This window comes from Myotis lucifugus, unplaced genomic scaffold (genome assembly GCF_000147115.1).
Source record: "Myotis lucifugus unplaced genomic scaffold, Myoluc2.0 scaffold_167, whole genome shotgun sequence".
NCBI classification, from domain to species: Eukaryota; Metazoa; Chordata; class Mammalia; order Chiroptera; family Vespertilionidae; genus Myotis; species Myotis lucifugus.
In genome coordinates this window covers 2,044,851-2,068,527 of record NW_005871215.1, presented here as the reverse complement: position 1 = coordinate 2,068,527, position 23,677 = coordinate 2,044,851, and the positions used below count along the sequence as shown (strand labels likewise).

General features: G+C 47.2%; 1 protein-coding gene across 1 annotated transcript in view; it reads right to left on the bottom strand.

The window, feature by feature from the left end:
- The window catches only part of CRACR2A (calcium release activated channel regulator 2A), a 133,069-nt gene that overhangs the window by 8,177 nt on the left and 101,215 nt on the right, over window positions 1–23,677 (bottom strand). The window contains 6 exon segments of the mRNA XM_023759955.1: window positions 7,298–7,412; window positions 7,524–7,605; window positions 12,812–12,944; window positions 16,572–16,911; window positions 18,705–18,811; window positions 20,997–21,171. Coding sequence (XP_023615723.1) covers window positions 7,298–7,412; window positions 7,524–7,605; window positions 12,812–12,944; window positions 16,572–16,911; window positions 18,705–18,811; window positions 20,997–21,171 — 952 coding nt within the window.

The window sequence follows — 23,677 nt, the reverse complement described above, 5'->3', positions numbered from 1 at the left end:
CAAAGGCTTAATGATACCAGTCATATTCCATTTCCTTGACTTATAGATCTAACAATATAGTGCTCTGGAATGACAAAAAGATCTAAAGTAAAAGTTCAACATGCAGACACTAGGACCAAAAATCTGGGTTTGGGGAAAAACCAGCCCACTCAAGCTCATTCCAAATGCTATTTTCTCTGTCGGATACGGGCCCCAAGCCTTCAGATGTCTGGTGTGTCCCATGGTCTAAATGTGGGGCCCTTACAGCTCAACCAGTTTCTTGTTCAGATTGGACTGGTTAAGCCAGTCCCAGCAGCAGAGATGAGAAGGAGGTAGGGAGGGTTGGGAATGCTGAGTTGGCAGGAATGACTAACCGCTTTGATTTCCTATAAGGTGTGTAGGAAATGTAAAAGGGCAGGAGTATCAGCACAGAACAGAGTGTGTCTGGGCCCGGCTTGGGGCTCTTCTGCAGAAGGCCTGCGGGCAGGGTTAAGCTGTCCAGGTGGGGAGGATGAGGGAGGGTGAGGAGGAAGAAGAATAGTCACAGGACAGGATGCTCCCACCTCATAAAGCAAGGTGCTTCTCTGAGCCAAAGGGTTTTGGTTCCCTCTGGGCTGGAAGGATTCTCTAGGGTCCCTCTGATGCACAAACACTTCTGACCCATCCTGTGGCCCCCAGAGAGTCTAGTGTCATACTTTGTAGAATGTGGGGGCCAGGAGGGACCTTTCAGAGACTCTGATTCCTTCCTTCATTGTGTGACTGGCCACAGTTTCATGGCCAGAAATGGCTGAGCTGGGATGGTAAGACCTTCCTTTTCAGGGAGCCCCATACCTCCCCTGAGAGTCTGTTCCAACCACAGAACCTCTGCCACGAGTAAGTCTTTGCTATGTATAATCTGGGGCAATTTTAGCCCTTTATTCTTGTGCTGCTTTTCAGGTTGTGGGAGGAAGGGGCATGGAGAACAGCTGGCCAGCATTCACTTAATAATACGGCTTTAGAACCTGCAGCCTGTTATTAAAGCTCCCCTCCACCCTCCCTTCCCCAGGTGAGGGAGTAGGCAGCATGCTTGGAGCTCCATGGAAAAATAAGGTGCTTCACAAATATAAAGTACTTGTTATCTTCAGTTCCTCTCCAATCAAATTAGGTGTCAAGTTTTAATCTATCGCCTGACACCTCTGATTGCTGGTTGCCACGGCAGAATGAGTTAGCTTTTCAAGAATCTTGAGAATTATCACATTTATGATGCCACTGCGCCACACCTTCACCACGCTGTCTGCCATCTGACACAGCCTTCTGCACTTGCTCTCAAAACCCAGGGCCACCCAGCTGGGTGCCTCATACTGAGTCCTCAGGAGTGCCTCGTGGGTGCTGGACATGTGGGAGAAGCTCAGAAAATTCTCATTGAAGGGCATGAACATCTTTGAATAAGATTTAAAGGCTTGCTTCTCAAAGTGTGGTCCCTAGACCAGCAGCATCAACCTCCTCTGACCACGTGTTAGAAATGCAGCATCTCAGGCCCAGCCCAGACCTGCTGAGTCAGATTCCGCATCTTAACAAGATGCCCAGGACACTTCTAGGCCTATTAGAGTTGGAGAAACACTTGTCAGGCTGGGAACCATGATGGCTGAGAGTCACTTGGGAAGGTGTTATCTATTTATTTTTACATTTCCAGGCCCTGAGTCATTCTGTCTGGGAGAGAAGGCCCTGACATCTGTTTTGTTTGATAGCTCCACAGGTGATCCTGATGTTCATCTAGGTTTGGGATAGTCATTGAGAGTTTAGCTATATCTTTTGCTAATTTTAAAAAAGGAGAACTCAAACTACAAATTGTATAAAAAGGCCCATCCACACACAGATAATTCTGAATTAACCACATAAAGAACTGCCATCTCAGCTTGGCTTCTGAGCCCATAGAGGCACCGGGGCTCCATGGGGCCTCCTGATGGGCCCATGCTGACAATGCTTTCAGCCCTACCCCATAAGGAACAGCACATGGCATAGTTTTTCTGAAGAATGACTGAACTTATGCTTCAAGCTGTGATGATTCCCTCTAATATTTCTTCACCTCTACCATCAGCACCAAAGTCAACCTGATCTTCTACTTCTCCTGCTAAGTCACAGGCTCTCTGTGCTAAACAGGAGACTTAGTAACTACACCTTCCTAATGATGGCAGAGAGGGAAGTTCCATGAATTTGACTCCATTTATCCCTATTAATCCCAGACTATTTAAAATTCCTCTATCCAGCTCTAGTATATATCAAAATATAGATATTTAGGGACAATTAAATGTTTGTGGCTGGGATATATATGATAAACTCACAGATAACATCATACTCAATGATAAAAAGCCAAAACCTTTCTCTTTAAGATCAGAAACAAGACAAGATTGTCTATTTTCACCACTTTTATGCAACATAGTATTAGAAGTCCTAGCCACAGCAATCAGACAAGAGAAAGAAATAAAAGGCATACAAATTGTAAAGGAAGAAGTTAAGTTGTCATTATTTAAAGATGATATGATACCATACCTAGAGAACTCTAAAGATTATACCCAGAAAAACCTATTAAAACTAATAAAAAAATTCAGTAAAATAGCAGGATACAAGATTAATATTCAAAAATGATTCATTTTTATACACAAATAATGAATGATCAGAAGTAGAAATTAAGAAAACAATCCCATTTATAATTGCATCAAATACAATAAAATACCTAGGAATAAATTTAACCAGGAAGGTAAAAGACCTATAGTCAGAAAATTATGAGATAATGAAGAAAGAAATGAAAGAAGATACAAATAAATGGAAGCATATACCATGCTTATGAACAGAAAGAGCTAACATTGTTAAAATGTCCATACTACCTAAAGCAAGCTACTGATTTAATGTAATCACTATAAAAATACCAATGACATTTTTCACTGAACTAGAACAAATAATCCTAAAATTTACATAGAACCACAAAAGACCCTCCATAGCCAAAACAATCTTGGGAAAGAAGAACATAGTTGGAAGTATCATGCTATCTAATTTCAAATTATACTACAGGTTACAGTAATCAACACAGCATGGTACAGGCACAAAAACAGACACAGAGCAATGGAACAAAATAGAAAGCCCAGAAATAAATCCACATCTATATTGTCAATTAATCTATGACAAAGAAATAAGAATATACAATGGGGTAAAGGCAGTCTCTTCAATAAATGGTGTTGAGAAAACTGGATAGAGATACATGCAAAAGAATGAAAATCATTTTCTTATAAGAATAAACTCAAAATGGATTGAAGACTTAAATGTAAGACTGAAATATAAAAATCCCAGAAGAAAACATAGAAAATAAACTCTTTGACATTACTCTTAGCAATATTTTTTTTTTGGATATGTCTCCTTGGGCAAGGGAAACAAAAGAAAAAATAAACAAATGGGACTACATAAAAATAAAACGTTTGTATACAGTAAAGGAAACCATCAACAAAAGAAAAAGACAAACTACTGGATGGGAGAAGATATTAGCTAATGATACATCTGAAAAGGGGTCAATATCCAAAAATTATAAGGAACTTATACAACCTCACACCAAAAAAACCACAAACAATCCAGTTAAAAAAATGGGCAGAGGACCTGAATAGACATTTCTCCAAAGAGGAAACACAGATGGCCAATACACAAAAGCAAAGATCCTCAATGTCACTAATTATCAAGGAAATGCAAATTAAAACCACAATGAGCTATCACCTCACACCTGTCAGAATGGCAATCATCAATAAATCAATAAACAACAAGCATTGGTGAGGATGTGAAGAAAAGGAAACCCCTGTGCACTGTTGGTGAGAATGCAGACTGGTGCAGCCACTGTGGAAAACAGTATGGAGGGTCTGTAAAAAATTAAAAATGGAACTTCCTTATGACCCTAATGTTTCAGCTTCAGGTACATAACACTAATTCAAAACACTAACTCAAAAGAATATATGCACCCCAATGTTCATTAAGCATTATTTATAACTAGAGGCCTGGTGCATGAAATTCAGCACTGGGGGAGGGGTGTCCCTCAGCCCAGCCTGCACCCTCTCCAATCTGGGACCCCTTGGGGGATGTCCGACTGCCAGTTTAGGCCCAATCCCACAGGGACATCCCTCTCACAATCCAGGACTGCTGGCTCCCAACCACTCACCTGCCTATCTGCCTGATTACCCCTAACTGCTTCTGCCTGCCAGCCTGATCACCCCCTAACCACTCCCCTACAAGCCTGATTGACGTCTAACTATTCCCCTGCCAGCCTGATTGCCCCCAACTGCCCTCCCCTGCCCACCCAGTCGCTCCCAACTGCCCTCCCCTGCTGGCCTGGTTGCCCCTAACTGCCCTCCCCTGCTGGCCTTGTTGCCCTTAACTGCCCTCCCCTGCTGGCCTGGTTGCCCACAACTGCCCTCCCATGCTGGCCATCTTGTGTGGCCATCTTAAGACCACATGGGAGTGGCCATCTTGTGTGAGGGCATGACAGTCAATTTACATATTACCTCTTTATTATATAGGATAGCCAAGATATGGAAGCAACCTAAGTGTCCATCAAGAGACAAATGGATAAAGAAGATGTGGTACATATATACATGGAATATTACTCAGACATAAAAAGAAATGAAATCCTGTCATTTGAGACAACATGAATGGGTCTAGAGGGTATTACTATACTAAGTGAAATAAGTCAGACAGCAAAAGACAAATACCATATGATTTCACTTTTATGTGAAATCTAAATAACAATATAAACAAACAAACAATACAGAAATAGACTAATAGATACAGAGAACAGACTATGTGTGGTGACAGATGGGTACGAGACTTATCAGGATGATCACTTTTTAAGGTATATAAATGTCTAATCACTATGTTGTACACCTGAAACTAATTCAATATTGTATGTAAACTGTACTTGGAAAACTAAAATATCAAAAAAATGTTTGTGGCTAGAAAAAGAATGGCTGACCTTCCCCCACTCCCCCCAAAGTTATGGCCTCAATTTCTTTCTTTCTTTTTTAATTCTCACCTGAGGATATGTTTCTTATTGATTTTGAGAGAGAGAAAGGGAGAGAGGGAAACATCTATGTGAGAGAGAATAGTGATCAGTTGTCTCCCATACTCGCACCAACTTGGGATTGAACCCAAAACCTGGGTATATGCCCTGACCAGGAACCAAACCCACAACCTTTTGGTGTATGAGACGATGATCTAACTAACTGAGCCACCTGACCAAGGCATATCCTCAACATCTTAGTTTGAAAATGAGATGGCTGTCTTAGACTAGTGATTTTCAAAAGGAAACCTTCTTACCTAGCAAAATTGTACCAGCACCTCCAATATACCAAACTGAAAGAACTACAGTGGCTCTGACTGACAGAGGGGACGAGGGCCCAGAACTGTGATGGTTATACCTTTCCATGCCCTGCCTCTGTCCCTAGGAGTGTCACTCTGCTTCTAGGGTTCCACCAGAGAAAGTTTGAAAACCACTGTATCAGGTAAGCACTAAAGTCTCTGGTGCTTAACTTCAATGAGGAAGATAAATCACTGGTGCTGTCAAAGAAAAGTCATGTCTGAAATCCCAAAGTTCAAATGAGATCCACTTCCAGATGACCCATACCATTTGTTTCCATTATTGCTTGGTGTAGAGCCATTCACTACATCTCAACATGTACATTTTCTCTATTATAACTGTTTTTAGGCTCAAAGATTTTAAGAAATAATTTGTATTAAGCAAATTTCTGAGAAACCCAAGAATCTGACTTCCATTCTTGTTCTTTATTTTGGGGGAAATGAGAAGGATGGGGATTAAGAGTAGAGAAAGGAGCCCTGCCCAGTGAGGCTCAGTTGGTTGGGCATTATCCGATGCACCAAAAGGTTTCTGGTTCAATTCCTGGCTGAAGTACAATACCCAGGTTGCAGAATTGAGCCCCAGTAGGGGTGTGCAGGAGGCAGTCAATTGATGTCTCCCTCTCATATTGATGTTTCTATCTCTCTCTCTCCCTTTCCTTCTCTCTTAGAAAAAAAAAAGAAAGAAGAAAGAACTAAAAGAGTAGAGAAAGAAGCGGCACAGCCAGTCCAAACTATAAGAGCAACAGATTTTGGTGGGAGGAATCATAGATATTAGGGCCAAAAGGATGAAGAAATGGACAACTCCAGGATTCTGATTGCACAATGATATAGCATCCATTCAGGCATCCAACATGGGTTGAGCTCTAGTTCTGTGGGGCCCCCTGTAAGCACTTTGTTACTATGACAAAGATGCAGTTTCAGTTCCCAGGAGGCACAGAGTGCATGCAGCACAGATCCACGCTGGGAACTATGTCCTTTACAGCAGTGTGTCAGTGTGGTAAATAAGTAAGGGGTCCACGGAAGGTCTAATGGGCTTGAATAGAGGTTGAATGTAAAGCTTCGTGAGGACAGGGACATTGTTTCATCTACCTGCTGCTCTAATTCCCAGATCCTAGGAGAGTGGCTGGCAGTGTTTTGAACAAATAAATGAACAATGCATGAATTCTGCTGGTGGAAGGAAACGGGACACCCTACCTGATTGCTTTGTAAATGAATCAGCAAGGCCCTATTAAAAGAAGTAAGTGGCTTGCCCACTCTGCCATTGGCCTTGAAAAGTTTGCATTTAAGTGGTAAAGGAAGAGCATGCAGATGGTCAGGAAGTTAAAAGGGACATATCACAAGTATAAGTCAAGAGGTAGTGTCTCAGAGATAATCTAGAATTCAAACAAGAGTGCTGTTGCTTGTGGGCCCACCTAGGGTGACTTTGGGGTGAACCTGGGGCCTTCACATTGTGGGTCAACCTCCCCTCCTGTGAAGGGTTGTGACAGAGGCCTCAAAACACTGTGTGGTGTCACTTTGGGCTGGGCACAGCTGGGCCAGTTGGAGCTAGAAAATGCAGGGGTTTGGGGAGGCGGTGGTGAGAATGGGGGAACAGCACAATTGTAACTCAGTTAAACACCCATTTCTTAGGGACACCTTCCTTGACATTGTACTCTGTCCTCCTCCTCTAATCCTGTCCTACTCACTTATAGCTCTTATTGAAATCATAATGATATAATTATTGGTACAATCTCTATTTTTTATGTCCCATAGGAGCAGGGACTGTATCTGTCTTGGTCACTTTAGAGTCCCCAGTAGCTAGCTTGGTACTGGCCACTTGGGTAAACAAATGTGTGAATCGGTTTGTTCCTGGAGAAGGTTTTGAAAGAGCAAAGGAACAGGCAGGAGATGGGCAGAGAAGAGAGAAAAGCAAGAGGCCCGCATAGTGCTCCCAGGAAGGTCACCAGCTCACCTCCACGGTGCTCAGCCACTGCCGGACCGACAGGAAGGACTGTTTGGCTGTGAGGTCATACATGACGATGACACCATCGGCCTTTCTGAAGAACTGCTGGGTGATGCAACGATACCTGCCATTGAAGGGCCACAGGTCAAGGGAGCACAGCCCTCCCTTGCAACCCAAACCTTCGGCCCCACTGGGGGAATGGAGGAGGCAGTGTTACATCAGGATGACTCCTCACCTCTCCTGCCCGGCCGTGTCCCACAGCTGCAGGGCCACCTGAGAGTCACCCACATGTACCATCTTCACACGGTAATCGATGCCTGCAAGGTGGAACAGGCCTGTTACTTCCAAATAAGAACATGATGCCCCAACATGTCTGGAATCACATCAGGTCAAGGATGACAGCTCCTGTGTAGCTCCTGGGAGGCGATGTGGGGAAATGGGCAGAGCACTGGACAGGGAGGTGTGGGGCCTGATTCTGTCTCTGCTACTTATTATCAAATCACTTAACCACTCTGAACTGCAGGCTCCTCCCTGTACTATAATCCATACCCTCCTTAGGGATACTACAATCAGGTTCAAATGTAAAAGCAATATGCCAATGCAAAGACATTGTTATATTCATGAATTTACTCTCTCACTGCAAAGATGGAGGAGGAGGAAAGACTGTCCTTAAATTTCTTCCTCCCTTTCCCCTTCCTTCCTTCCCTCCCTTCTTCCTTCCTTCCTCCCTTCCTTTTTCCTTCCCTCCCTCCCTTCCTTTCTCCCTAAAATCATTTTCAAAGTTCCCCTAATGAAGTTCAAATATTCCTGGGTATGGATCCTACTTTCAGACTTCCATCAGCCACTGCAAATGTGTGTGACAGAGCCAGAGGAGGAACAGGGGGAGCAGGAGGACGGGAAGGGGTGGCAGGTGGAGGGAGGGCTACAAGAGAAGAGGATGACGGAGGGAATCAAAGGCAGCATTCACCCTTGAGGTGGCATCAGAGCTCCTAATCCCAGCCACTGGGCCACTCACAATGGTCTCTCTGACGCTACAATCCCACTTGAAGTCATGGACCACAGAGAGAGGGAACAAGCTCAGGTACACACATTCTGAGCCCACAGCAGCCCCCAGAAGTTCTTTGATAACAGACATTCCTCTCTTGCCATCATTTAAGAATGTTCACAAATGCTTAATGAGGTTCAAAAAGTCTTTCCCTCTTAAGGTAGCAAATCTTGGAAACAGAGGGCATCCTATACCACCTCCAAAAGGGCCCAGCTTCTAAGGTCCTCACCCTGGAAGGCTAAGGGAGGACAGCAATAGCAGCTTGCTTGGAAAAGATAGAAGTGACAAAACAAGACAACAAAGAGGCAGTCAATGGAAAAGGTCATCCCAGCCACTGTCTCCAGGCAAAGGCCAGTGCATTAAGGGCCCATGAATGGAGGAGAGGAGGCAGAGTCATCACCCCTAGAATGACTCTAGAGCCCTGTGCTTCACAGATGAGGGCAGAAGGAGCAGTACATTTTCTAGGTAGAGAAAAGAGTGATTTCACCCATTGGTAGAATGCTTGATATTTCTAACTTTCATATGCTATCTCTCCATCATCACAGTGCTCCCCCCGTGACACATACTCATGCACATACATACACATGCATACAGATATGTATATGCACACCACCCCACCCACCACACCAATGAGAGATAAAGAAACAAGAATCCAGAGATGGCATGCCTCGCCCAGGCTCATCAGTTGCAGTGTGTTGCAAACCCAGCTCTGAGGCTCATTCTTCTTTTTTCACCAGTATCCTGGGCACAGAAACACCTGGCAGCTTCATTTCACCTGGAAAGTCCAGGACTAAGTGATTCCATCCAAATGGATTACAACTGGCTGGGAGCTGAATCCAGGTGAGCTTTCTTCTTAGCCAAAAGTGGAGGTGTTTCCCCAGCGTATACTCTGGGAGACTGAAGGGGCTGCCTATTTTCTGGCAACAACTCAGGAGAATGCCAGCACTGTCAACACACTTTCAGGGTCTGATCTGAAACCAGCCAGCCCAAGGTGGGAAGCCCAAGGACAGAGCCTTCTTCTTGGTGGAAAGGCTTGAAGGCAGAGGGGCAGACAGGTCTCAGCTCTTTATGATTGAGCGCTACCTCATTGGCTGATTGCTTTGCTGGAGGACAGGATGCTTATCTTGCAGAGAGTGAGGTGGACCAAGGAGTGCTGGGAAAAAACAGGTGCTGTGCTGTGGTGAGCTTGGTGAGAGTCCCTGCCAGGTACTGGTGCTTCTTTCTGCAGCCTCAGACAGGCAGGCCCAGGGAGCAGATAAGTCCATGGGAGGGAGAGGCGAGGGAAGGTAGAGACACAAGGAGTCAATTCCAATAGAAGAGGCAACACAAGAACATGGGACCTGAGGGCCTGAACTACACTGACTTCTAAGACCATCACCAGTTCTAACACCCCAGGAGCCAGGCGACCATGTTGTGTTCCTGTCTTAGTCCTGCCTTTGACCAGCTATGTGATCTTGATGACATTGCTTCATCTCATTTTGGGGGAGTTTCACTGTCCTCATCTGTAAATTGAGGTGTGATGGAGGGTGTGGAGGGGTAAGTTGGTGCTCAGGATCTGTTCAGCTGTAACATTCAATGAACACATGGAGGTGACCTCCAACTTGCAACCTAACCGGTTCCTGAATGATGGCTGGAAATCCGGAGCCTCTGTGACCGTGAATTGTGTTATGTTGTGGGATGGTAATGAGTTAGAGCTGGTTGATGGACTCTGGAAAGGGTGACAAGACAGGACCAAGCTGTCATTTAGAGCAAGACGGATGTGGGAGTGGGAGTGTCATGGGGACAACTAGGGATTTCTCTGTAGAGATGGGGAGGGGGATAGAAACCCAACTGGTGGCCAAGAAAGAGCAGAGTGCATTCTGTTGGGAAAAGCAGGGGCGGTGACTCAATGTGGGGCAGTGGAAAAACACTGGACTCGGAGTCCTGGGTTCTAGGGAGCTTTTGCCTTTAATAATTAGTCTTCTCATTTACAAAATGAGCTCTGATGTTCTAAAAGACCATCCTTTGACACCCACAAGGCCCAAACACCTGCTTGTGAAGGAATCATGTGGTGCTAAGGTGGTGCAGGCAGGTGCTCAAGTCACACTGTTGTACTGTAGAACTTACATTATGCACAAGCCAGGAGTTGAGTACCAGTCATGGTCCCTTGAGGCAGTGGGAAGCCAGGAAGTCCCCTTTGATGATGGAGGTGAGTTTTAAGCGGCTGCTAAGTCCCTGTTTGTACTGTGTTCATGGTTCAGGGGCTGCTGCCCTGGACAGGTGGTTGGCTAGAGCTTCAATCTAGGGTTGGACCGCTTTGGCCCTCCAGGGCCAGGACTCTGTGGCTCTTCTGTCCTTTTACAGAAGCATTTGTCAGGTGGCTCCTATGACTGTGCCTACTGACAGGTGCACCAGAGCAAGGCCTGCTGTGTAGCTGGAACACTAATTTGAGCCGCAGTTCCTGCACCTAACTTGTAGGTGTTTCCATAATTGGCCCCCTGGGAGGTGCAAATTAGTCTGGTTTTCTCTTTTTAGAGACTTCCATCTTAGGGACACAACTTGGAAATGTAAATGGATCCTGATTCCCTGATTTCAATAGGAGAGGCACCTAAACGCTTGGAATCTGTCCTCCTGCCTCTCATGGTCTGTGCTTGAGCCATGGCTTGTCGGGGCCCACCCCACTGAATGATCTCCCAGGAATTCCAGTCCACCTCCTCAGCCATTGCTTCCTGTGTCACCATGCTCAGTGCACCTGGCTCACTCCCAGCCACTTTTCTCCAGGGCAGACAAGGCCAGACTCTTCTGGGATGAGTTCACGGGCTCTGCTCTTCTTCCCTCCAGGGTCCTAATTCTTCATCTCGAGGTGCTCTCAGTTTTGGGGTGAAATGGAGCAGAAGGGAGGGACAGGAGGATATTCCAGATGTGGAAACACCATAGGAACAGGCCCAGCAGTAAGAATGGCACCCTGAAGCAGGTGGGAGGAGACCCATCTGTAGAGGAAAGTTGGAAGAAGGGCCAGTTCAGGATGAGCGGGAGAACATGGAGTCTCCCCAGTCAGGACTCTGGGGCAGGAAAAGTTTGTCTTGTGGGGCCAGCTGTCAGACACCCAAAGGTAAAAGATGGCCTGGACAGAGGCTCAGGCCTGGAAGCAGTATTGTGTGACCCAGTTCATTTCCCCAATTTTTCAGATGAGAAAAACTGAAGCCCAAAGAGGGAACGTGTCCCCCTGAAGTCACATAACTGGTTAGTGGCAGAGCAGAGACAAAGAGCCAGGACTTCTAATGCCCCACTGAACCTCAGCAGCCTCCCCTGCCTGCATCCATCAGTACACTTCCCGTGGCAGGGAAGTGTCCTCAAAACCCATGGGGTGCTGAGTGCACACAACTCAAAGTTACGAGGGACACTGTGGAATGGAACAGAAGGGGTGTGGGGGCAGAGGGGAGGCCACCATCTGCACCAACCAGCTGATGGGAATGTGAACAAGCCTCTTCACCTCTCTGGGCCTCAGTTTCCTGATCTGTCCATTGGGCTGATAACAACACTTGCCTCCCAGGGTTGTATGAAGGTAGAGTGAAATGATGAATATAAAAGCCCATGGTAAATATTCAGATATATCCATATATTTTCAAATATAGTTGACTTATCAGTGTGGTTAAATGGCATACAGTAGGCACTCAGTGGACTTATTTTTTGTTTGGGTGATTCAACTTGGTAAAAGCTAAAAAGGTCAAGATGCCTGTGGTCTCACCACATATTCCAATGCAATGAGCAACTTTTGGAGAAGGGAGAAAGTCCTCCATCTAAATAAAATATAACACTGGAGTGGGAGCACATTAAGCCATATCATCCACTAATAACTGCGCCTAATGGGTTTCTCCCGTGAACTCCAGCTGCAACCCAGCAGGCCCAGGAGGCAGGACAGGTAATGTCTTGTCATCTGCGTAAAGGAGCCATCTAGAGCTCTGCCCTCCATCCCTCCTGTTCTCTCTCTCTCTCTCTCTCTCTCTCTCTCTCTCTCTCTCTCTCACACACACACACACACACACACACACACACACACACACACTGAGAGGGGCAGGGCACGGAAGCAATTGGCTCATGGAGGGGGTTGGAGTTGTGGTGACAGGGGTGGGGGAGGGGGGAGGGAGTAAGCCCCAGCAGGAACATGAAGATTCAGGGCCCTGCTGAAAACAATAGGAGAGAAAGGCTCAGAGGGGTAAAAGGGCCGAAGTCCATCTTTGGCAACTTCAGTTCTACTCAAGCTGGACATGGGAAGCTTTCGGTGATCTTGTCCCACTGGGAGTGAGCTTAGCAGCTAGCCCTCTGCAGGAATGGACTGCACCTGTCCCTCAGCCTCACTGTGGAGCAAGCAGACCCGGCCTCCCCTCCCTGAGGGCCCACAGCTGCTCCCATTGAGCTCCAAGTGCCTCCCTCGGCCCCCTTCTCACAACCTCCCCTTCCCAGAGGTGGCGGGACCCAGTTTAGGGGCGAGAACTTACCCACAGTGGCTGTCATGCCCGGGGAGAACCGGTCATCACAGAATCTCCTCAGGAAGGATGTCTTCCCTACGGCGGAGTTGCCCACAAACACAATCTTGAAGAGCCGGTCTGGGGTGGAGAGAGAGCCTTCCTCCTGTGGACGGCAGACAGTGTGGCCGCAAGCCCTGCTTCTGCCACCACCTGCCCTTCTCCCATCCCTACGGTGTGCAGGGTACAGTGGGGACCTGGCCTCCACACTGGCACCAGGAGACCACCCAGCCGCAGATGCAGGTAGCTTTGGGCTCAGGGCATCAGCAAGGGAAAGAGAGACATTCATTCATCCAGCACCTGTTGTCTGCCTACTATGATGCAGGGATGAGGAGGAGGCCTGGCTTGTGGTGGAAAGAAGGGGACAGGAGTGTAAACAGACAATCTCAGCACAATGTTCCAAGTGCTCGGGCAGCAGGGAAGAGAGCCAGGATCCACCCCGCAGACGCCTTGAGCTGGGGTTAAGGCAGAGGCAGGGGTGGTGAAAGGGGGCATAGGAGATATGTTTGCAGGGAGGAGGGGAGATAGAAAAAAGACATCTTTGTCACAGGGGCAGAGACAGCCCAGGCTGGGGTAGGGCTCTTGTTTCTGCCCTTTCATTGAAAGCCTAGACCAGCGATGGTGAACCTATGACACACGTGTCAGAGGTGACACGCGAACTCATTTTTTTGGTTGATTTTTCTTTGTTAAATGGCATTTAAATATATAAAATAAATATCAAAAATATAAGTCTTTGTTTTACTATGGTTGCAAATATCAAAAAATTTCTATATGCGACACGGCACCAGAGTTAAGTTAGGGTTTTTCAAAATGCTGACACGCCGAGCTCAAAAGGTTCGCCATCACTGGCCTAGACTGACGGGGATACTCTTGCCTCCCTGCCCTTTGCTCTTCTGTCCCATCTCATCAGCTTCCATCCAGGATCCCCATTTGCCCTGGGAACAAAGGCAAGACAGTCTCCACCTCGTAGAAGGGGAAATGCTAACACCAGGCCACTGGCAGCGTGTTCAAATCCCCCAGCACTGCTGCTCCTCCTGCCCTGCCCAGCAGCAGGAGGGTTGGGGCTGAGCCCTCTGCCCATTCATCTGGGATGCCGAAGCCCAGTGGGGAATGGACTTGCTTAGACACTGAGGGAATGAGAGGCAGAGTAAGGACCTGCCGCCCGCACAGGGTCATTGCCCTCTACTGAGCCCTCATTCCTTTGGGAGAGCTGTTTGCTCGCTCCACCCAATCCTGCCTTCAAACCCAGCCCAGCACTGCTGGTTCAAGTGAGGAAACTCTTTGGAATCTATTTAGAAGTGGATTTGGGGGAATTAGCTCCTCTCATCGAGCAAATACTATAATGGAGTGGCAGCAGATCTTAGCAGCACTTGAGTATCAGAGAAAAGCCACTAACAGCCTTTTGGGGAGAAATCAATTCCATGCAGCACTTCAGTAGGAATTCAAGGTCAATTTCAGGAATTTAAACTTAAAGAAAAAAATGCTCCACACTCAAAAACTATGCCCCCTGCCCATTTTCTTTACTCTTGCAATGCCAAGGGTATGGGCTCTCTGCCAGTCTCTGCTCAGCCTCTGTCTCCCTGTAATTTTTTGAGACGAAAGCTCAGAGCAGCATCTGTGTCCTCAGGCCCAGGTGTGGGGAGACATGAGAAGCCCAGGGCAGGAGGAGCAGGTCCCGCTGCAGAGGCTGTGCCTGACGTTAGCCCTGTGCCCACCCCCACCATGGGACAGAACACTATTTTTTTTCAGGCCAAAGAAGATAAACACACTTATTGATGGTTCAGCTGCGGCAGGACACACCTCCCAGGTGCAGCAAACTCCTACCCAGTGTACATGCACTTAACCCGTGTCCCTTCTGGGGCTAATCCACAGTGAGACAACCGGACTGGGGCAAGAGAATGGAGAAAGGTCTGCTAATCTCCTTCCCACCACTTTAAAAATAAAACTAATATGTGCATTTTTTTTTTTTTTAGAATTAGGAAATACAGAAAAGTAGGGAGGAAAATAATTATAATCTACCCTACTGCCCTGCAGTGGTCACCACTCATGTTCAGATGCATTTCTTCCAGGCTTTTTTTTCTATATAGATGAATGAACATATGTTTTATTGAGAATGACTTGAGATATTATAATTTTATCATTTTCATATATTATTAAATTATAAATATTTCTCTGGTTCACTATTTTTTAAATGTTATTTTTAACAGCAGTGTAATATTCTACTGAATTAATATGCTATAGTTTATGTCCTATTAGATTTTCAATTGTTTGCTATTATCTATAATAATAAAAGCATAATATGTTAATTAGACCAGACATCATTCCAGACGACCTTCCGGATGAAGCCGGGGGTTTGAGGGAAGCCTGGGTCCCGGGTGCTGGAGGGAAGCCGGAGCCAGTAGAAGGGGGAAGGAAGGCCAACTCTTGCACGAATTTCATGCATTGGGCCTCTAGTACACTTATATTCTTGCATTAAATCTTTGTCTGACTTTGGTTATTTCCTGAGAAAAGATTGCTAGAAGGAGAAGTGCTGGTTCAAAGGATGTGGTATTTATAAGTTCATGATTCCTGCTATCAATCTACTGTCCTGAAAGGTTGCACAGTTTCTGGCTCAGCAGCCTGGCTTGGAGGGCCTGCCTCATGCCACCTTCCGAGGAGCAGAGCCTCTGCTGAGGCTGCTGTGGCTGCTGGTGGATCATATTTCCTCGTTGCCGCAGTTTCTGTCCCCAGCTGGAAGGCAGCCCAGCCTGGTTGAGCCTCAATGTGTGAGAGCAGAGGGAGAAGGCTGGGCCAGGCCGCACTCCTTTGGACTTTACTTCCCAGTCTTCCAGAAGGAAGAACACATCTCCGACGCCTCATTAGATGACTGCAAGGATCAAATGCCATAGCAGACACAATGCTTACCCTTTTCCCTCTACCGCTGGCCTCTTGACATTTCTTTCACATTTGGGGGAAAAGCATGGGGTACTGAAAACCCCATCTGTGCCTGATGCCTGCATGTATAGAGCTGACAGGGTTGTGGAAGGACAGGTAGGGGGAGGGGCCCCACTCACCAGTGGGTGCCACCAATTCTTCACCCTCCCTGGGGCCTGGGCCTCCACCATTCCACCCTTCAGAGGAGTGACACATGATGAATCTTAATCCAGACCCAAGGTGATAACTGGCACCACATGTCCCTGCACAGTGGCCAGAGAAGTCTTCCTGTCACACATGCTAATACAGCCATGGAAATGCTCCAGGTGGCAAGGGCTAATTCTAAAGGGCTGGCCTAGTGTGCAGGTGAGCCTCTTTCACACTGCCGGGACATTTCTAAAGCTGCTTTTCAGGGTCAAGTGGAGGGGTCAGGGCCCAAGGAAGGCTCCTAGGCTTAGATCACAAACAAGGTGTGGAACATCATCACTATGAGCCAGAGGAAGATGGATCATATGGCCTCCTTCTCCCCACAGAGTTTAGAGGAAGACCTGGTGGGGATTCAGGTGGGACATGGGGTTGGTGCCTTACGCTGAATCAGAAAAGAGCATAGGGTAGGGAGTGGGACAAACATCAGAGTTTATAAGGAGAATTTGCCAGGACCCCTGAGTCTCCCCCAAGACACTCAGCTAAGCAGGGAAAGGTAGTATTTGAAGGACACAAATATGTTGAATCATGAGACCAGTCACATATGATTTTCTAAGCTGCCTTTGGGACATGGCATAGGAGTGACCTCTAAAATCAAGGTGCGATATGCCCTTACCTTAGACAGAGCTTCTTTCCCAACAGGCTGCCCTCGGGGAGATGTGGGCATGAGTTCCCCCTGAGAAGGTTGGGCCTGCTGGCTTTGTCCTTCCACCCCCTGGTTGGAGACCTCCTCCTCTTCTGGGCATTTGCTCAGCGGCCGCTCAAAGCTGCCATCCAGGAGCTGGGGCAGGGGGTCTTCTTCAATGGAGATGATTCTACGGAGTGCCCGGGGGCATGGACCCTCAGCCCCTTGCTCCCTGGTTCCTGGCTCCTCTTCTGGAAGGGGATACCCACTCAGGCCCAGGGAGCTTCTCCTCCTCAGCATGCCAAACACATCCTCCTCCTCCTCTGACTGGCTGTTTGGGGTGGAGAAGAAGGAAGAGGGGGAAGAAAATTGTAAAGTGTATCCGTATGGAAGCCATAGCGATTTTCTGACAGATGACAAAAGAGCACCACATCTTGGGGGCACAGAGCTCTGGAAAAGGGAAAACCAGACCCAGCATTGTTTAGTTCATTCACTCAACACACTTATACAAGAGCCTGATGGTGAAGGTGATGGAGGTGATGGTGAAGGTGATGATGATGAAGGTGATGATGGTGATGACAGTGAAGGTAATAATGATGATCTATCAGGTATAAAGCTAATGTCACAGTTATGAACAAGTGGACACATCCCCTGTCCTTGAGGAATGCTCACCTTAGTGGAAGGGCTAGAGCAATAATGACACAACTAAACACATTTTTACAAGTTGTGAGAAATGCTATGATAGAGAAGAAAAGGGTGTGAAGAAAGGAGCATAAATAAAGCATCCTGGGTTAACAATCAGACAGCCTCAACTCTGTTCCCAAGGCCAGCCCTAACTAACTGTGTGTCCCCACTAGTCAGATGTCTCCTGGCTCAGCGGCAGCTGCCCACTAGAGCACGGGCTTTGGGTCGAAGGAAGCCAGGGTATCTCGACCTGCCTCTCCCTCCTTTTCCTTTCTCTTTCAGTGACCCTGCACGTCAGTCAGGGGGAAGTGGCCCTAGAGCCCGTTTGCTCACCACTGTATACATACCAGCACACAGCGCAGTACCTGCACATTGCAGGCACTCGATAATAGACATTAATGGCAGGGCTCATGTCTAATTTATCTTTGGAATCTTCACAGAACTCAAAAAACTGTCTGCTACAGAGGAGGGAATTGGTAAATGCTTATTGACTGAATCAATCAATGAATAGATTCTGTTCTGAGGAACCAACAGGCCAACTATTATTGCACAAACTTAGCTCCAAAATTGTGTCTCACTGTTCAGATACTTAGAAATTCACAATGATCAGCTCCAAAGACTCGACTCATCAGCTGACTGACAGCCCAGAGCCACCTCCCTTTGCCCACCTGGTTTTGCATGTTTGCTGTCCTCAGTGTCTCCTAGATGAGCAAGTTCGCACACTTTGTCCCCAGATCTAATACTAAGGGATCCAGCTGCCTCTACCTCTCTCTGGCCATCAATGTGGATGGAGCACATGCCAACAAGAAGAAGGGGATTGGCTGGTCTCTGAATAAACAACAAACTCCTCCTTTGGGGATGCAATTATGTGTTGTCCAACAGGAACAAAACATGTCATCTTTGAGTTAATTAAATATGAATCATTGAAAGGAATCAATCAAGAACAGGCCCTATTCTTGTCTGTGAAGGAGTTCAACTATTAGAGATTCCATAGGGCACTTTAATTGCCCTTTAGAGCCCAAATAGTCATGTGCCTGAAAAACCAAGTGTATCCATTCTGTTCAACTGACAACTGGGCATCGTCAGGCCACACCCTCCATCTCTGTCCCTGACCACTCTTGTTCTCTCTCCTCTGCTGATCTATAGCACTGTTTCAGTCCCTCTCTGCAGGCACACACTGAACAGGACGGGAGGGACAGAAAAGACAATGGTCTGTCCTAGGGGCTCGCTCTGCACCAGACTCCTCCTTGGATGTCAGAACAGGAAGGGATATGTCCTCCAAGTTTCAAGGGGAGTGAGCACAGCTGACCCCAGGCTCCCCCACCAGTGCCACTTCCCAAGGGCCAGTCTGCACTCAGCATAGCACAGGCTTGGGGCCTGCTCCCAAGAAGTACAAGACCAGCGAACAGATAACGAGTGAACAAATAGAGGACAACTTACCTTCTAAGGATCCCTCTGCCGTCCATATATTTGCCTATCACAGAGCCAGATCTCTGTTTCCAGCTTGCCTTGGCAGCAGCTGTGTTTGCTTTGGCTGCCTTATCTTTCTGCAGAAACACAAAAAGCCCTCAGATCCATGCCTGCCAGTTTGTCCCAATGTTTGAGCAAAAAGGGCTCAACTTTCCCACCTCCTAGGTCAGGCTTTAGACAAAACTCTGAATAAGCAAGTGATGTTCTGCTCTCCCTGCTGGCATTTTCACCAGAATTCCTCCACTTCCTGTCTAATAACCTAATCAAATGAGCCAACACACAGTTTAGAGCCTGGGGTCCATGATATTGTCCTTCACAGGACTATTGATAATTTGCAAGAGCACAAGTGAGAGGAGCTAGATGTGGAAAGCATAGGAAGAATGCTTATGGACAGAAAAGACTCTGGCTCTTTAAATCACACTCTGTGTGTGGCTCCAGCTCCAGGTATTCCCAAAGCCTCAGACATGAGAAAGAGACCAGCCCAGAGGATCAGTTCACCCAGCCCCCACCCACAACTACTAAGCTAGCATAGGGTATTTCAAACCTTTTGTGGGTGGGGGCTGGGTGTGGATAAATGGCTCACACATCTGTAAGGAAGAGCCTGGGTGTGGTGGGGGCTTGCACCCTCTTTGCCAATGTTCCCTAACAGTCCCTAAAGGAATCTCTCATTAACCAGCCATCCCCATGATTCCTGATGATCCTTAAGGGGGGGAGGGGGGGAGTTGGCAGGACTCCCAGGGCCTCTGCAAATATGACTATAATGATTCCAAGTTAATCTTTAATTATTACCCAGAATTAACATGATTAAAAAAAAGAATTAACATGATTTTATCCCTCTTTCTTAAGCCCATTCCCTTTTCAAAGCAAAATGAGTTTGGCAGGTGAGGGAAAGCAAGGTCAAGGGATTAGGATGACATTCGGTTGGAAGTTTTAAAATAAATGCAGTTACTTCTAAAATAATAACCATTATCATCATCAAACACACGTGTAGGCTGAAGCCTTGCTCTGGTAGGACTCAGGTGGCGCAGAGGTGTTTGCTGCCAGTCAGTGATAGAAAGGAAACGGTGGAACAAGGTCCCTCCAGGATTCGCAGTTTAAACCGGATGCACTTCATTCAGAGCAAACCAGCTGCCCCTTGCTGCCTGCATTTAGGCCACTGTTCAGTCAAGGGTCCAGTGGGAGACCTCCTCTTGCCAAAAGTTTTTCTCAAAAATCCCTACAATTTTGGGGGGAAAAAAATAAAGAAGAGGGATTCCCTTTCCTGATGAGGTAGGCAGGGTCATGGTCCAAGGAGGCAAATGACTTGTCCAAGGACACACATGAACTTCATGGTGTGATCATTCTAATAATTAAAATCTCATATCAATCAGTCCTGCCACCATTTTTCTTCCCTTGAGAGCATCCAACAGCTGCTAAGAGGGAAGAAAGTAGGGGAATGTGGGGTCCTAGATTTTGTTTAATGCAGCCCAAAGGGAATATTTTAAATAAATATAGAATTTTGTGTTATTTGGGAAAATATGTAAGTATTGTGCTCAGGTCTGGAGAAGCAGGGGCCCCCACAGGGTAAAAATATTGCTCATAAAATCTACTATGTAAATTGTAAAGTATACATTTTGAATTTTGAATTAAAATGCAAATTTTTCATCAAGAGATAAAAATTTTAATGAAGAAAAACGCTGCGAGCATTGTGATGTAAAAGTGATCATGACAGCCCTACCTGGTTTGACTCAGTGGATAGAGCATCGGCCTGCAGACTGAAAGGTCCCAGGTTCGATTCCGGTCAAGGGCATGTACCTTGGTTGCGGGCACATCCCCAGTAGGGGGTGTGCAAGAGGCAGCTGATCGATGTTTCTCTCTCATTGATGTTTCTAACTCTCTATCCCTCTCCCTTCCTCTCTGTAAAAAATCAATAAAATATATTTTAAAAAAATAAAATAAAAGTGATCATGACATTTCAACTGCGACATCTCAGGACAGAACTACCATTTCTGCATCCAAGAAATGCGTGACCCTCCCAATTATTTGCCTTGTTATGCCAAGAGGGAAGTGTGTGACTTCATGGGAAATTAACACACTGTTACCCAGGAGATCCCCTGCATTTTTATTATTTTCTAAAAAGCATATGCCATGGTCCTGCCACACAGAAAGGAGCAAGCAGACCCCAAACCTCAGGACTTTGCCGGCCAGTCCCGGCTCAGGCTCTGGCTGCCACTGGACCACAGTCCTTGTCTTTCCCCAGAGGAGGGAGCACCGGGCACTTACCTGAAAACATATGTCCCTTTCATCCCGGAGGTGCTTGTTCCTTTCCCTGTGATGGAAAAGGGGAATCTGTTCAAACATGGAGTTTGTGGTCCACTGAGCCAATAGCAGCAGTTGCCAGCGGGAGGTACAGAGGAAGGCGTGCTGTGGAAGGCCTGGCGCGGGTGCAACCTCTTTCCTTAGGGGTTGTGGTTAATGGCAGAGGGTAGTCTGTGTAAATCAGCTCAGAGGAAGGGGATAGACAGAATGGCCTCCTGGCACCCATGCCCTTCAGATCATGCACGGGTCTATGCCCTCACCAGGGAGCCTCCCCCCGAGGGTGCCCAGGAGTCACTCTGGGCCTGTGAGTCACTCTGGGGCCTTGTGCCCTCTGTGAACCATTCATTCCTGCCTACATCCTCCCAACAAGAGTCTCCTGGACACCCACTATGTGCCAGGCACCGTTCTGCCTATGAAGGTTACACCAATGAAAAAAGCAAGACGTTCCTGCCCTCAGAGAATTTGTATTTTAGTGCAGGCATAACTGCTTCTGAGAAAAAGCAGGAAAGTGGAATAAAGTGTGCCAGGGGTAGAGTGGTGTTTCAATAGGGTGGTGAGGTGGGGGGGGGGGACTTGCTGAAAAGGCAACATCTGAGCGGAGATTCAGAGGAGAGTGGAGCACTATGGGTATTTGAGGCAAGAGCCTGGCATGCAGAAGGGACTGCCGGGGCACAGCCTGGGCTGGAGGAGGCCTGCTGTGCATGAGGAACAGAACGAAAGGCAGCAGCGTGCTCAGAGGGAGAGCATTAGGAGACAAGGTCAGAGAAAAGATAGAGGAGGAGGGCGACCTGCCGTTCATGGCCTGTGGGCCATTGTAAGAACTTTGATTTTTCCTCCAATTGAGAGATGGAGCCGTGGGGGTGGGTGTGGAGAGGCAGAGGAGTGTCCTGATCTGACCCAGGTTTTCAAAGGAGCCCTATAGGCGCAGTACCAAGAACAGACTGCGGGGGACGAGGGTGGGGCCCGAGAATTGGTCAATATTTTAATTAACATGTTGGTCATTGGTTCCACTTTCAGTGGAATAGTGGTAGAAAAAGCCTGACTAGAGGGTGGGAATATGAGGAAAAGAAATGGAGATAGTGAATATAAGGGCAAACAATTTTTCTGTAAGTTTTGTTGAAAGTGATTAAAGAAATGGAAAGTAGCTAGATGGGGAGGGGAGGATGAGATACTGTATAAGAAATATTATAACACATTTAGATCTCTCCAAAGGGAGGGCACGGCTGTGGTCTGACTGTCATCACTGTAACATGGCCATTTACTGGGCACGGACCGTGGCAGGCACTCCGCTAAGTGAGCTGCACGCGGCAGGCGCCGGTCTGAGACAGGCCGGAGGACAGACCTCAGTTCCCGGGGTTGTTCTGCACCAGCTGTGCATCTGGTGAGCAGCCAGGGCCTGCAGAGTGAGCGGGAGGGACGAGGAAGATTCTTATAAACCCTGAGCATGGAAAGGGAGCTTCTCATGCCGGAATGGCCCTCCCTCTGTGCAGGAGTGACGTTAGCGTCCCTGCGTCTGGGTGAGGACTTGGGGAGCCCTGGGAGCCACATCTTTCTCGGGGCTTTGCTGTTGTTTCATGCTTTGTGCAGCCACTGCCATGCAGAGGCTTCAGTACTTAAGGAAATGCTAGACTCTTTACATGTGTCCACTTTCATTCCCATCACTCCCTGTTGGGATTGCTACTCACATCTATCATTTGAGTCTCAAAGGAAGCCCAAGAGGTGGGCAGGAGATTAAGACTCCCACGGGTTAAGTCAATTGTCCAAGGGCACACACAGTAAAGAGGGGCAGTGCTGGGACAGAACCAGATGCAGCTGCAAAGGGTGTGTTCCTGAAATTGCTTCCATTTGCTCCATTTCCCTTAGGAGGGCAGTCCCCTCCTCATCCGGTCACATCCCGGCCATTGTCCTGATTTCACCACCACCACTCCTCCACATTCCCACTGTTCTCCCCACCCCTCCCATCTCCCAACTTTCTCTCCTCAACTTCCGTTTCCCCATTGCTCTGGGTCACTAGCTGGAGACTTCAGTGTGGAAGAGAAACCTGCTGGGGGCCTCCCCTCCACATCTGGGCTCTCACCAGCTGGCAGAGGCTGAGCTTGGTCACCATGCAGTAGCTCTAGCCACGTGATTCTGCACAAAGGCTGCTCTCCTTTAAAAAGACCCACAAGCATTGGCAGAGTGCGGCCTTGTCACTCCCCTCTGCTCACTCATGTTGAATCTGCCCTTTTCTTTTTTTCCAAGTATAATAGAAAGAAGGGGGAAAAACACAAAAACTTGGCCTTGAACATCTTGTTCTCTTCCTTTCACCAACGCCTTCCTAAGAATCAACATCTTCTCTTAAGTGGATGAGAACTTGGCCTTTGGGGCCTGTTGGAACCAGGCATTAAGCGCAGTAAATTTGAAGGGCATTCAATTTGAAGCACTTTTCATTCTGGTAGCATCATGGATGTGAGACACAGTGACCTTACCTTGCTTTCAAACAAAAAAAACTAAACAAAAGCTTCATCATTTACCTGACTTAAAAGCATTTGCCCTTTACAAATCAGAACCGAAGTCCTTCTGCTTTGTCGCCACTCCCCAGGAGGTGGGTTGGTAGGCAGCAGGGACTTAGAACCTCAGAGCGGAACTCAAAATGCCACCTTTCC